This window comes from Suricata suricatta, chromosome 4, assembly GCF_006229205.1.
Source record: "Suricata suricatta isolate VVHF042 chromosome 4, meerkat_22Aug2017_6uvM2_HiC, whole genome shotgun sequence".
In the NCBI taxonomy this organism is placed as follows: domain Eukaryota; kingdom Metazoa; phylum Chordata; class Mammalia; order Carnivora; family Herpestidae; genus Suricata; species Suricata suricatta.
The window spans coordinates 27,312,956-27,326,889 of NC_043703.1; the positions used below are offsets into that span (position 1 = coordinate 27,312,956).

General features: G+C 35.7%; 1 protein-coding gene across 1 annotated transcript in view; it reads right to left on the bottom strand.

Annotated features, from left to right (window-relative positions):
* NDFIP2 (Nedd4 family interacting protein 2) overlaps positions 1-13,934 on the bottom strand; it is a 68,086-nt gene that overhangs the window by 24,737 nt on the left and 29,415 nt on the right. The window contains exons 2-3 of the mRNA XM_029936548.1: positions 7,411-7,567; positions 2,338-2,471 (exon numbers count right to left, since the gene is read on the bottom strand). Coding sequence (XP_029792408.1) covers positions 2,338-2,471; positions 7,411-7,567 — 291 coding nt within the window. The remainder of the gene's footprint in view (positions 1-2,337; positions 2,472-7,410; positions 7,568-13,934) is intronic.

Here is a 13,934-nt window from a genome sequence, read left to right on the forward strand (position 1 = left end):
TTCCTCACAATTTATAAAGTGCTAATTTGTGTGTCAAAAGACAAGTTACTGACAAACTTTAAAACCAGATACAAAAAAACAAATGCTACTCATTATTTGGTTATAAGATAAGACTACCTGATGAATAAGCCATGTTCTAAAAGCTGCAAGTGAATTATATGAATTCAAATAATTTTCATAAAAATATTGAAAATGAGTTCACGTCTATCAATCTATTTAATCATCCCATAATTAACATGCAATACTCACATTAGAAACAAGAAATAGTGGAAAACAGTAGTTTCCAAGTCTCCTGGCCACTACCTATATTCTCCCAAAGAGCGTAGATTTAAGAAATGAGCTTTCAAATCACCCAGGCAAGGATTCATTTATAACTGAATGCATACTCAAATGCTGATCAGACCAGTTATCTATCTGAATCAGGTTTAGAAACACATATTCAATCATCTTTTGCAGAAAACAGGGTGCTGGGTTAGAAACTGATGAATTTTTAAGCGTTTTTATACAAGGACCTATGTAAAGTCTCTTCCATTCCTTGAGATTTTGTGTTCCATGAAATTTTCCACAATCTTCAGAAGCTGGAGTTACAATGGTATTAGAAGCAAATGAAAACAGCAAATGTTTACTTATGGACATGTTCCAGTTCAGACTGGGATCACAGTACTTCCTAAAACAAGATACTACTGGAAATGATGACAGTGAAAGGCTGTAAAAGTAACACTTCAGAGTTTTCTCTCCAAAAGGTAAAATCGCCTTTCTGCTTTCCCCACAGAGAATAAGACAAGGCTGGCCTCTTCCTTTTCAGGGTTCTATCCTATTGTGTGTAAGTTAGGGCAGTAGAGGTCCCAAGACTGGCTAACATCTTTATTTTACGGACCTTTGCCATTCCCAAGGTCTCTAGAGAGACACTCCCTGAAAAAAGGAACTACTGTCCTTCTGGTTCATGGAGAGTGCCTGCATGTACACAACGCATGGACAACTACGTATGTGCTAAGCAACCTAGAGCTGATTTTGACAGAAATTCCATACTCTACAGACAGATCTATGTTCCTTCAATATGATTCTCTCCTCCAAGCATCAAAAATTCCTTATTGACTGAGCTATATTTATGCCACTATCTTAACAAAGACTTGCTTTCCCCCTCAGTGGGAAAAGGGATAAATAATAAATTTGAGGCTGTCTTTACTTATGTGCCCAAAACTATTTATGCTGACATTTAACTCTCTGTGTTGGAGTACAGGAGTGGGAGCAGGCATGGAAAGTGCTGTACTGGTGAAAGAAACCCATTAAGGAAAAACATTCACCCATCAAATACTCTGCTCCCCAGGCTCTGGCCTAATGGCAGCAGGAGAACACTGCACACAGAAGCTCCTTTCTCTCCCTTTGTCCCTCACCTCATTCTAGCTTTCTTTGTAAATGTAAGTTTGCGTGTCTTTTCCTGAAAAAAATGGGATGAATCTAGGACACTGAAATGATACCCATCTCTGATGTCTGAAGCAAGAAAAAAGGTCAACAAACTCTACCAGCTTGCAGCCACGCTGAAATGAAGTAACTTCCGCTTTTTTACTGGACTGCAGAATAGCACACATGCATCTTGTTGACTGTCCGCTACTGAGATAGTCACTCCTTCACCAAACCAAGAAGTAACATTCGTATGTATCACTGACCCTTACTAAGACAGGAAGGGGAGAAAGGGCGGGTGGAATCCTTGACCATCATTCTAAAATCCTACTGTGGCATGTGTGAAAACGCCAAAACATATTTAAAAAGTTAACTGACAAACATAATTTGAAGACCTTGTAACTTATTTCTGTGTTTATTAACCTACACTGAGTTCATTCAGAGTCACTAGACTGGCTATGCTAATATACACAAATAAGTAGGGGGGAGAAAGCTGCTTTATGATTTGTAGTTATGGACACGAAATCTAAACTATGTAAAGAGAGAAATAAGGACATCAACAGTAAAGAGGCCAATGGGATGGGGTAACTAGAGTGAGGAAGTCAGAAGATACAAGAGTGAAAGTCAGCACACAAGAGAGAAATCAAGAGTTAGGAAATGTATTGGTAAAGATAAGGACTAGGAGGATGCCCACAAACTAAGATGGAGTATAGGAGGAAGATCAATAGAAATAAACAGAAACAGAAACGGTGGAGAGGGTGGATGTAAAGAGGAGATTGCCAATTTCACCAAAAAATGACAACACGCGTACGTGGTAGCACAGAAAATACTAAAAAAGAATCTACCTGAACACTCTTAGAGAACTATTTTTGACATTACTGAATATACTCAATAACTAGACGACATTCTCAAAAGGAAGCAATCAGATCGCCTTACTCTCTGAGCTGTTTCTGCTGCTGCAGCCGCCATGGCGGCGGCCTTGGCCTTCTCGGCTTCATCGTAGGTCGGAAGGGAGGTAGCAACACTGTAGGGAGGCGGCACGGGATAAAACTCACTGTAAACTTCTGAATCTGAAGAAAGGGATCAAAAAAGGACAACCATTAAAGCAAACTATTTAATAAAATTCTTATAGTCCAAAACAATTTAATAATTTACAGTAGGCTACTAAAGACTATCACTGCATTTATAGTCTTACTTTATAAGCTATGTAATATGTTACTAGTACAATCATACATATTAGTTTAGCCCATATCTACTATAAAGGGAAAAGACATAAATATCATGTAAAGGCTGACACAGAAAACAAAAATATCATGAATGAAATTCTGAAAATCTGTATAAGACAAAGGAGGTGAGAAACTCACCACATCTGAGCGTCCGTTCTGTCTACTGCTATGCTCAAAGAATTTAATTTACCTGCTCATAATCTCATAGCCTAAAAGTAAAACTATCAGGAATAATATGCAGAAGTATCAGGAATAATATCAGAAAACAATTTAACATGCCACTTTTATAGACATTAATCCTAGCAACTCTCAAGTTCAGAGAAGTTAAGTAATTTGCCTAGTATTACACAACCAGTAAGTGGCAGAGCCCAGGATTTCCTAAGTACCAATATTTGCTCTCATAGCATGTGAGGGTCATTTTTTTAATATGTCAGTTTTATCAACTGTCCAAATCTCTTCAGCAAACTCAGTATTTCTCTTTGCTAAAAAAGACTGGTGATTTTTAGCTCTTTTTTACTCCTCTCCCTCTCTTCTCATTTTTTCAATATCTACCTAGTTTTTTAGATTTTCTTTTTATGACTTTTTCCCCTCCCCAATTTTTAAAACAATTTTTAAAGTATGATCTTTAGAAATATAACACAATAACAAGTGCAGAATGCTAATTTTATTTTATTTTTTAAAGTTTATTTATTAATGACAGAGACAGAGCAAGTGGGGAAGGGGGCAGAGAAAGAAGAGAGAATCCCAAGCAGGCTCCACCTGCCAGCACAGATCTCAATGCTGTGAGATCTGTGAACTCATGAATCTGTGAGATCATGACCTAAGCCAAAAGCAAGAATTGGACACTTAACCAAATGAGCCACCCAGGCATCCCGCAGAGTGCTAATTTTAAAAGAATCTGCATCACTTATCACCAACTTCAGCAGTACAAGTAAAGTAATACATATGGGTTGAAATATTGATTAGACTTATGCTAGCATCACTGCCATGAAAAGCAGGCAGACTCTCAAAGTTGTCAACAGCACAATGTGTGACATTACTATTGTGATTTCCTTGGTTATACTACAGTATTTGTATGTTTTCTATATTGGTTTATAATTTTATCAGAATTTCTTGCATTTCCAACATGAAAACAAGTTTCACTCTAGCAGTACTTTTCCCTTTGTATTTTAATGTATACTGGTTTTAAAATAAGTTTTTTAATGATATCAACAAGAGCTAAGGATCTGAAGCTAGGCCATTTTTAATCTGAGTGTTATCCATCCAAATGGTACAAGGGTCATAAATTCTTAGAAATGACTTATTTTTCAGATGTAAAAACACCACACATGGTCAAGAAAATAGATTTCCTTAGTTCTAAAGACTAGAATAGAAGCTAAACTTAAGTGAAACCAATGATTATGAATTTTAAGGCAGTAACATTAAAATTATAAATTTAAAAACTGGAACTATGACGTACATTATCCAAGAAGATGAGATCTTTTACATTAACATCAGATACGTAATTTTTGAAAAGTTTTAACTCCCATGAAAGGCAAAATGAAAGTAACAAATGCAAATGGGGAAAGAGCACTGCTATAGCGCTAACTCATGCTGGTTAATTTTACTTATTTTCATCTACCCTTTAAGGCAGCAGATCTCAACCAGAAAATTTAAAGTCTGGGGAGCTCCAGGCCTAGTTGCTCCTCTTAAGTGTATGACCTCAAGAAAATCACTTAATTAGGCACATTATGAAGCTCTACTTTCTCATCCATAAAAGTGACCCAGCAAGACTATTATTTGCTGTTATAAGACAGGATTTAAGAGTAGTCAAGAGGACTCTGTAAACTGTAAGCATTACACAAATGTCAACTTTTATTACTGATGGTGCTCAGTTCTATAAAACTGGTCATAAAGTGACCTATTGAAGAACATAATCTCCACAGAAAAATGGAACTGCCCATGCTTAAAATTTAACATTAAGAAGCTCTAGAAAAACAGTATCAATGGTTTTCATTAAAGAGAAGCAAACTTCTAGAATTACTCAGTTCTTGTGCTCAATTTACAGTCATGAATGGCCTTTAAGTTCAAGTGTAAAAATAAAAGAGACCAGTAGTCACACAGATTGTAAGAATAACTGAACACCTAGATAGCAGGGTCAACTTTTCTTCCAACTGAAATTTATCTAACCTCTAAAAATGACATGATCTGCGGGGCACCTGTATGGCTTAGTTGGTTAAGCATCTGACTCTTAATTTTGGCTCAGGTCATAATGTCACAGTTGTGAGATCAATCCCTGCATCAGGCTCCACAATGAGTGTAGAGCCTGCTTGGGATTCTTTCTCCCTCTCTCTCTGCCCCTTCCCTACTAATGCTATCTGTCTCTCAAAATAAATAAACCTTAAAAAAACAATATGCTCCATTTTCAAAACTATTCTAGAGCACAGAAAAATGACAAACTTCTCAATTCATGCTATGTTGCTTCCATAATATTATTACTAAAAACATATAGTACAAGAGTTAAAGATCCCACTAATAAAACTGTAAAACTTTTGGGGGGAAAAAAACATTAACAAATCTAAATCCAGAAAGGATTAGAACGTGGTGACAATTTAGTCTATGAATACAGAAATGGACTGGCTTAAAAAGAAATCTATTAATAACAGATTTCATTACATCAAAAATTAAATGGAGGAAAAAACATAGTTCTGTGATAAGGACGCAAAAAGATGACTTCAAGATTTCTGGCCTGGTGGAGACATTTACAGAATTGAAGACAACTGTCAAGGAAAAGGTTCAGTGATGGAGGAAGAGGCCATAGACAGTTGTAAAGGTACTGAAACTTCCTTTATTCTTTCAAATTTTTCCCATCAAGAGGTGGAAACTAATTCCTCAATTGTCTTAAAAAAGGCTAATCTTAGTGACTCACTTCTAGTGACTCACTTCTAACCAAGTGTGGCAGATGTGACACTGTGTCACTTCTATGGTAATGCCACAACTGGTGACACAGCTTCAATCTGGATTTCGAAATGCCTGTTTTTGGAACGCAGCCCCCATTCAGTGAGGAGCCCCAGGTCACAACAAGAGGTCACATATAGGTGTTCTGGCCAATGGTCGCAGCTGAGGCCCTGGGAAAGCTTGCATCAGCTGCCAAAAATGTAAATAAGGAAGCCTCAAGCTGACTCCAGCTCCACGTCACCGAAAGCTGATAATCATATGAGATGCTGGGAGACAATCACATAACTGAGCCTAGCCCATCCAAAAACCATGAGAACTAGTAATACTAAATGACTGCTACTTCACTCCATTCGGTTTGTGGTAGCTTGTAATACAGCCATGGCAATGGTGGCTGCAACAAAAAAACCCTGCAAATTCAATCTTAGCATCTTCCCTCATTCAAACATAGGCAAAGTATCAGGAAAATAACCCATTTTCTTTCTTCAAGAGTACCATCAAATAGATTTTTTTCTCTTTTACCTAGAATTTAGAATAGCAAATTCACTACATTATATTCTGGAAACGTGTAGAATACTGAAAAAAATTTAGCCCAAAATAAATGTTAGCTAGCGCCAATCCAGCTGTTAAATCCTGTGGCCAAAGACAAATAAAATTGATACAAATCAATATAAATATATAGTGTCCATCAAACTGGGCACTAAACAAACATTGATCAAATAAACATTACATACAAATAAAAGAAGTAAGCATTTATTAACTTATTAGTGAGAATATCTTCATAAAGATCATTTTTAGTAATTGCATAAAATTGTAAATGAAAAAAGTAAATGGTCTGATCTTTTTACACAACCCATATGGTCTAGATATAATTTGTGGAAGCAGAAATGGTACAAGGGAAAGTTGGCAGAAGTTTGAGAAGTTATTAATATTAATTACAGAATAAGAGATAAGAAAGATGAAATACTCTAGTGAAAGGTCTTCTAATATTAAAATGTTTCTTATAATGGGCTTAAAAAACTGTTTCCTAATAAATACATAAAATACTTACAAACAAATGGTTATCAGAAGGACATGAGCAGCAGGATGAGTGAAATAGGTGAAGGGGATTAAGAGTACACTCACCATGATGAGCACTGAAATGTACAGAACTTCTAAATCACTACAGTGCACAGCTGAAGCTAATATAGCACTGTATGTTAACTGTGCTGGAATGAAAGTAAAAATTAAAAAATAAATTATAAAATCATTAGCTTAGTCTTACTGGGAAAACACAAACTGTGGCCAGAGAAATTGAGGAGGGCAGTTCTTTAGAATGACCTGAAAGGACAGGATGAACAGTAAGAAGTAGGAACTACTGTCATATGTCCAGGGAGTTCTACCCTGTGTATGTGATACCACTGTATGCAGCCTTCACCTCTGTTCACACGTACCACATTCCTGCTCACGTGGCATCAATAATCCCTTGTTTTATGACGATATAAGTAGATATACACCAACACAAATATACAAAAATATGTATATGTAGCAATATATGCATATTATGTATATGAATTTATGTGTATATGATTTATTTATTTCTTACAAAAGTAATAAGCAAGTCTGTTGGAAATAGATTCTAATAAACCTAAGAAAATATCTTAAAAATTTTTTGAGAACAACAAGAATATGAGGCAAGTAACATATGAGTAAATAAATATTTTAAAAACTATCCATGGGAAAACCTTTTCTTAAAAAAATCATAAAACCAAGAGGCCTATTAATAGACTCAATAATTACACAAAACCATACTGGTTTAAGAAAAAAGATATTAAAAACATTACTTGTCGTTTCGTACTAAAAACAATACCTGAAGTTGTAGGTACTTCCACAGTAATACTACTATAAGGTGGAGGAGAAGCGTCAGTTTCAGGTACGGACGCAGAAGGAGCAGTCTGCGGAGTTGAGTTTGAAGTTGATGGTTGCTCTATAGCAGATGACTCTGAATTATCCTCTTCATTGTGAAGCTATGAGAACAAGGAAAAAGACAATAATGTAATTTTGATTCTTATTTTTTAAAAATTTAAGCTAATTTTCAACGACTATTTTAGGCAAAGGATCACTTTTTAGCTAAAAACAAAGTAAGATAACATTTAAAAAGATGAACAAAATTTATAAGAGACCTAAGCAGTCATTTAAAAATTTCTATTTTGGGGGGTGCCTGTGTGGCTTGGTTGGTTAAGTGGTCCAACTTCAGCTTAGGTCATGATTTCGTGCAGTTTGTGAGTTCAAGCCCCACACTGGGCTCTGTGCTGACAGCTCAGAGCCTGGAGACTGCTTCAGATTCTGTGTCTCCCTCTCTCTCTGCTCCTCCCATTTATACTCTGTCTTTCTTGCTTAAAAAAATTAAACAAACATAAAAAAATTAAAATTAAAATATTTATTTTTGGTAGTTTCTTTACAATAAAAATGAGGTTCAAATTAAGAATTTATAAAGAAAAAAATCATGACTACCAATACACTCAAATTCATTCAATCCTACAATTAATACTGTCTACCATGTATTAACTGCTATAAAGAAAACAACGAATAGTATGACTACAATACCATTCCATTATAGTGTATTAGTGTATTTCAATTACACTAGTATCTAGAATAACTGAAAATGTAACCTGAATTAACAAAATGATATAATAATTTATAACCATTTCAAAAATGCAGAATGCTGTAAGGAGGTTTTCTCAAGTACCAGAAAAATTACTTATAAAGCAAGATCAGTGTGTACATAAAATCCTGGAAGATGCTCTTCAACACAACAAACATACTGAAAGTTCGGGAAGTGCAAAACAATACACTGGATCTGCAATCATGCCAACTCATTTAATCCTCACCACCGATCTATGAAATAGAGAGTATTATCTCCATTTGACAGATTAAAATGGGGGCAGCGAACAACCCTGAAAGGGCGAGAGTAACTTGCCAGACATCACGACAGCCAGGAAGGGTAAGGCCAGGACTCAAACCTAAGCAGCCGGGCTGCAGACTTCTTACTTCATTTACAAGTAATCTTTTAAATAGTCATAGTCTTTTAAATACTTTTAAATTTGTTAGGAGGTGATAATAACTACATGCAATCAAACTAATTCGAGGTGAACCAAAAGGATCAATATCTAAAAAGTGACTCATCATAAAGGTACTATAATGGATTCTTATATTTGGAAAGCAGTTCTTACTAAATATTTTTTTAAATTTTTAAATATAATTTATTGTCAAGTTGGCTAACAAGAGTGTATACCAAGTGTATACTTGGTTTTGGGGGTAGATTCCCGTGATTCATCACTTCCATACAACACCCAGTGCTCATCCCAACAAGTGCCCTCCCTCAATACCCATCACTCATTTTCTCCTCTCTCTCACCTTCCCCCATCAACCCTCAATTTGTTGTCTGTATTTATTTATTTTTGTTCTCTGTATTTAATAAGAGTCTCTTATGGTTTGCCTCCCTTCCTCTGTTTATGACTATTTTCCCCTTCCCTTATTAAGTATTTCTGATACTTTTAAATATACTAGAATCTTGTTTTGAAAGGAAGCTACAGGTCTTCAACATAATTCAATTTTCGTATCTTAATTTATTCTCATACTTTAAGAAACTCCATATTAAAAATAATCCCCCAAATAAATTTTGTCACAGAGCAAATCTGTACACACACAAATCTGAGTGTTGTGATGTACTGAAATGAACAAGCACTTGGAGTCTAAAAAGAAGAGCAGGTAAATTCTTGCTCTACCTTTTAAGAGCTTTGAGAAACCTCTTCTCTGTGCCTCAGTGTCTCCAAGTTTAAGTTCTAAAACCAGCCAAAGTCCTCATCGAATTGTAAAATAATATTTGGAAAGCACTAGTATTAACATCTAACACACAGAAGGCATTTAATAAATACTAGTTTCCTCCTTCTTCCCCTTTAATTTAATATACTTTATTCTGTGGCCTCAAATAATTTGGTCTACCAGTCCAATAGTCAGTCATATGCCTCTAAAAAATAAAAAATATATACACAAAGTAAAATTTACTTCACTGCTGTTTGCATGTGTCTTGGTGAGTGATCTTACTTATTAGCACAATACTTTTGCTGAACTCATAAATTTTAACACAACTGCCATAAACAGAACTAAACCATTTCTCAAGTCAGTAAGACAGTTTTTCTAACACCAAGGTTTATGTGATAGAGTACACTCACAGAAACTGATCTGTTAGGTCAAATAATCACAAAGTGAACTTTGCATGAGCTTTGTATTTACCTGCAGCAGTTTGCCAAGCAAGCACTACATGACCACCCTCCTGATTGGCAACACTCTGCCTCGGAGTCACAGAGCATCTTCCATGTTTCCTATTACAAGTTACACAGGGGAACTCCTAGCTTAGTCATCTTTGATCATATTTTGAAAAGCAAAAATGTTAGATGAGTAAATTAAGGCAAATAAAAGTGAAGTACAGACACATACTTAGCATTAACAAATAAACAATTAACAGTGATGGTGTCAAAAAAGAAACCACTGCTCCATCGCTACTATTAACGGTGCAAATGTGGGTGAACTGTACTAAAAAACACAAATGCCGTAGTAAACGCCGTATGACAAAACAGTTCTCCTCTGGTTCCTTATAAGAAACACTCCTTACCGTGTCAAATACATAAATGTGTTCCCCAGAAATGACCGACTCATTTTTAAAACCAAGAAAATGTATTCAAATAACTGCAGCAAAACGAGTAACTACAGATACTTTTACATATGATTTCAGAAGTAAGGCTCAGAACTTGTAAAACATACCCTAAATTATTTCAACTGCCCTAACACTTCCAGTTTTATTTTTACAAAATTATAATGTACAGTGAACACTTGTCATGTATAAACAGTAAAACTCAATAACTTAGTCAATAATCACTACCCACTGTAGTAAAGAACTTCCAAAGTTTGGGCTCAAACCAAATCACATGTTTATCAAAACAGACAATGTCATTTGTGGAAATTTTTCCTTAATCATGCTGTGCAATGGTTCTATTTTACATTCTTTAAAAAAAAGGGGGGCAGGGACAAGTAGGGTGTGACCTACATATATACAATAATGAACCACGGCACCTCAAAAGTTATCTTCCTAGCTTATCCTATTTATGAGCCTCCTGAAAAAAACATGGGCAACAGCACAGGAAGGGGCACGTGGGTGGCTCAATCAGTTAAGACTCTAACCCTTGATTTCAGCTCAGGTCATGATACAGTTTGTGAAACTAAGTGCCCATATAGGGCTATGAGCTGACAGTGCAGAGCCTGCTTAGGAGTCTTCATCTCCCTCTCTACTCGCTTGCTCACCTGCTCTTTCTCAAAATAAATAAACCTTAAAAAAAAATAGCACATGAAAACTAAAACATGTCTTTAATATTAAGTGACTAAGGTGATGAAAAGTTGCACAGAGAGCACAGTTTTTTAGCCTGAAGGATACAGGGATGAGGAGAGGGCTAGCTTCGACCTACTGTAGCTAATCCCTATTGATGTATACAGAGTACTTTTAACAAGACAAACCATTATGATTATGGTTAACCTTTATGATTAACTCAACCCTGAAGTCCAGCCTTCTCATGTGTAAATCGTTCATCTTCCTTTAATTGGCCGCTCTCCTCCGCTACAGCACTTCATTCTATCTCAAGGTGATATAAGATTAATGTGATAACTGTGAGCTTTGCTTCTGAGAAATCAGAAACCTCACTGAATGTTTTCTAAACGTACCAAGATGAAAATGTGTGGATGTACTATAAAAGTGCTCATCGAGCAGTGTTTGAAAAGGAAAAAAAAATTATAAATTACGGGGGAAATAAGGTATGTGAAGAGTTAATGAGCTAATGTATCTTATATACTACCATATTCTCACTACATTTAATTTTAGCATCAGAAGACAAAACTGGGAAGAGTTTGTAGTTGCAAGGAGATAAATTTTAGCTCAACAAAAAAACCTTTAAATTTTTTTAATTAGATCTTTAAAATTATTAACATGCTAGCTTTTGTATAGGACAAAGGCAGATTTTGGATGGTTCTCTGGCAAGGCTACAGATCATATAGCTGTTTTTCCCAGGAGAGTCCTACTTTTTATACCTACTATTCCAGGGCTCCATTCAATTTAGCATCTTCTCCACCCCTTTCATTCTCAACTGAATGGTCAATTCAATGGTCACATACATTATGTGTTATATGTATATACATACACATATAATGGGATTCTTGTCCTTTATATGATATTAATAGATGCCAAAGGCTGCTATAACATGACTCTAGGAAGAACCAATGGTAGTCTCTATCATTCTACGTTGCCTTATTTAACACCTGAATTAGAGGAGAAAACAGATTAGAGTTGCAATAAAATCAACTGGTAGAGTCCACATACTCATTTTAATCACCCAAGAAGAAAGTGAGCTACCTTATCTCTAGATAAGGTGGTAATAGCAGGAGGTAAGAAATCTCTGCAGACAGCACAAGTGACCTAAACCAACAGCTTGGAAGACAGGTTCCCAAAAAGCACTCCTGCTTGCCAAATGAAGTTAGATTTTCTACCAATAAAACTAAATTACAGCAGTCTTCCTTATGTACCTAAATATACTATTAAGCAAAGTAACAGAACTGTCTTAATGTTAGAACTTTGCTGTCTCTGGACATTTCTCCCCTAATGAGAGCGAGTTTATGATAAAGCAAAAATATAAACAATTAGGGAAGAATGTATAACCAATGAATGACTATTAAAAAACTGTCAGCAAATCATTCCTAATTTTTAGCTGCTTTTCTTGAAAGTACAGCATTTTGGTGGTGGTTTTAGATTTCACAATATAAACATATTTCTGCTAGTAAAACCTTTCTTCTTAACAGCAAAGAATATCATTATTTCATGCTGCTCCACAAATCGTACCATGAGCTCCAGATGCTCCATTGCCTGAACAAGGCTGCAAAACAACTATTTAAAACCAAGTGTTGAGGCACCTGGCTGGCTAGGTTGGTTAAGCGTCTGACTCTTGATTTCAGCTCAGGTTATGATCTCATGGTTCATGAATTCAAGCCCCACACTGGGCTCTGCACAGATGGTGCTGAGCCTGCTTAAGATTTTCTCCGCACCACACCCCCCCACCCTGCCTCTCCCCTGCTTGCTCTCTCTCTCTCAAAAATAAATAAATATTTAAAATAAGACAAAGTTGTTATGTGTGTAATACATATGCACATAAAAATTTCTGGAACAATAAGGAAAGAACAGCAAAGAAGTACAGGTGAGGAAAGAAACTTTACCGTTCTCTGCTATTTGCATTTTTCACCCTAAACATAAATTAATTTGAAATTTTTAATTTTTAATAAACCCCAATGGCAATAAAATGAAACCTCTAGTTTCTGGTTTGGTATATCTCAGAAGCAATGATGTAAGGGTAAACACTGTATTCTATGATAAAAAGCTTTCTCCAACATAAAATGTTACATTACATAATATCATTACAACAGTTCTCCTAGGTTTATGTATATGTAAATTTTCATTAAAAATAACACAGTCTGGGAGTGCCTGGGTGGCCCAATCAGTTAAGCATCCAACTTCTGCTCAGGACATGATCTCACAATTTGTGAGTTTGAGCCCCGCATTGAGCCCTGTGCTGACAGCTCAGAGCCTGTCTCCCTGTCTCTCTGCTCCTTCCCCACTCATTCTGTCTCTCTCTCTCTCAAAAATATATAAACGTGAAAAAAAAATTTAAGAAAGTTTTATTTGTTTCCTTAATCAAATTAAATAAGAACACATTAATAGATTTTATGATTCGCATGCACCAAAATAAGTCAGCAAATGTGCTATGTGGTAAAGTTTAAAAAGTTAAATTGGCTAAGAAGTATGCTTCATAATAAAAAAAGTGGGATCTCAGACATTAAAATAGAGTAAAACTATCAAAATAGATATCCTCACACATGAAATAAGCCCCTTTCACAGCAATCAGAATCTGAACACTTAAGAGCTTTGATTTTTATTTTTTTTTAATTATTTTTTTTTCAGCATGTAAAATAGGTTTTATTGTTCTTTAAAAGGGTTCGGGGTTTGGTTTTAAATCAGGCTGCACACCTTTCATCAGTCTGACATCTCTCTCACCATGTCAAACCGGCTTCAGCTAGCAATACTTCATTAAATCCAAAAGAAAAAAAGCCTTTTAATTTTGAGGAAGAAAATCCAGTTCTGAGAACAATTAACATTAGTATGTAATTTAAAACAAATGAGGGATAACGTTTCTTGTCGCTTTATACACCCTTCTCCTCATACAGAACCAGGAATGTAATTTTCCTAACTCAGGCAGGCACTGATACTGCTGGACACTGCACACATATATACACACAAAT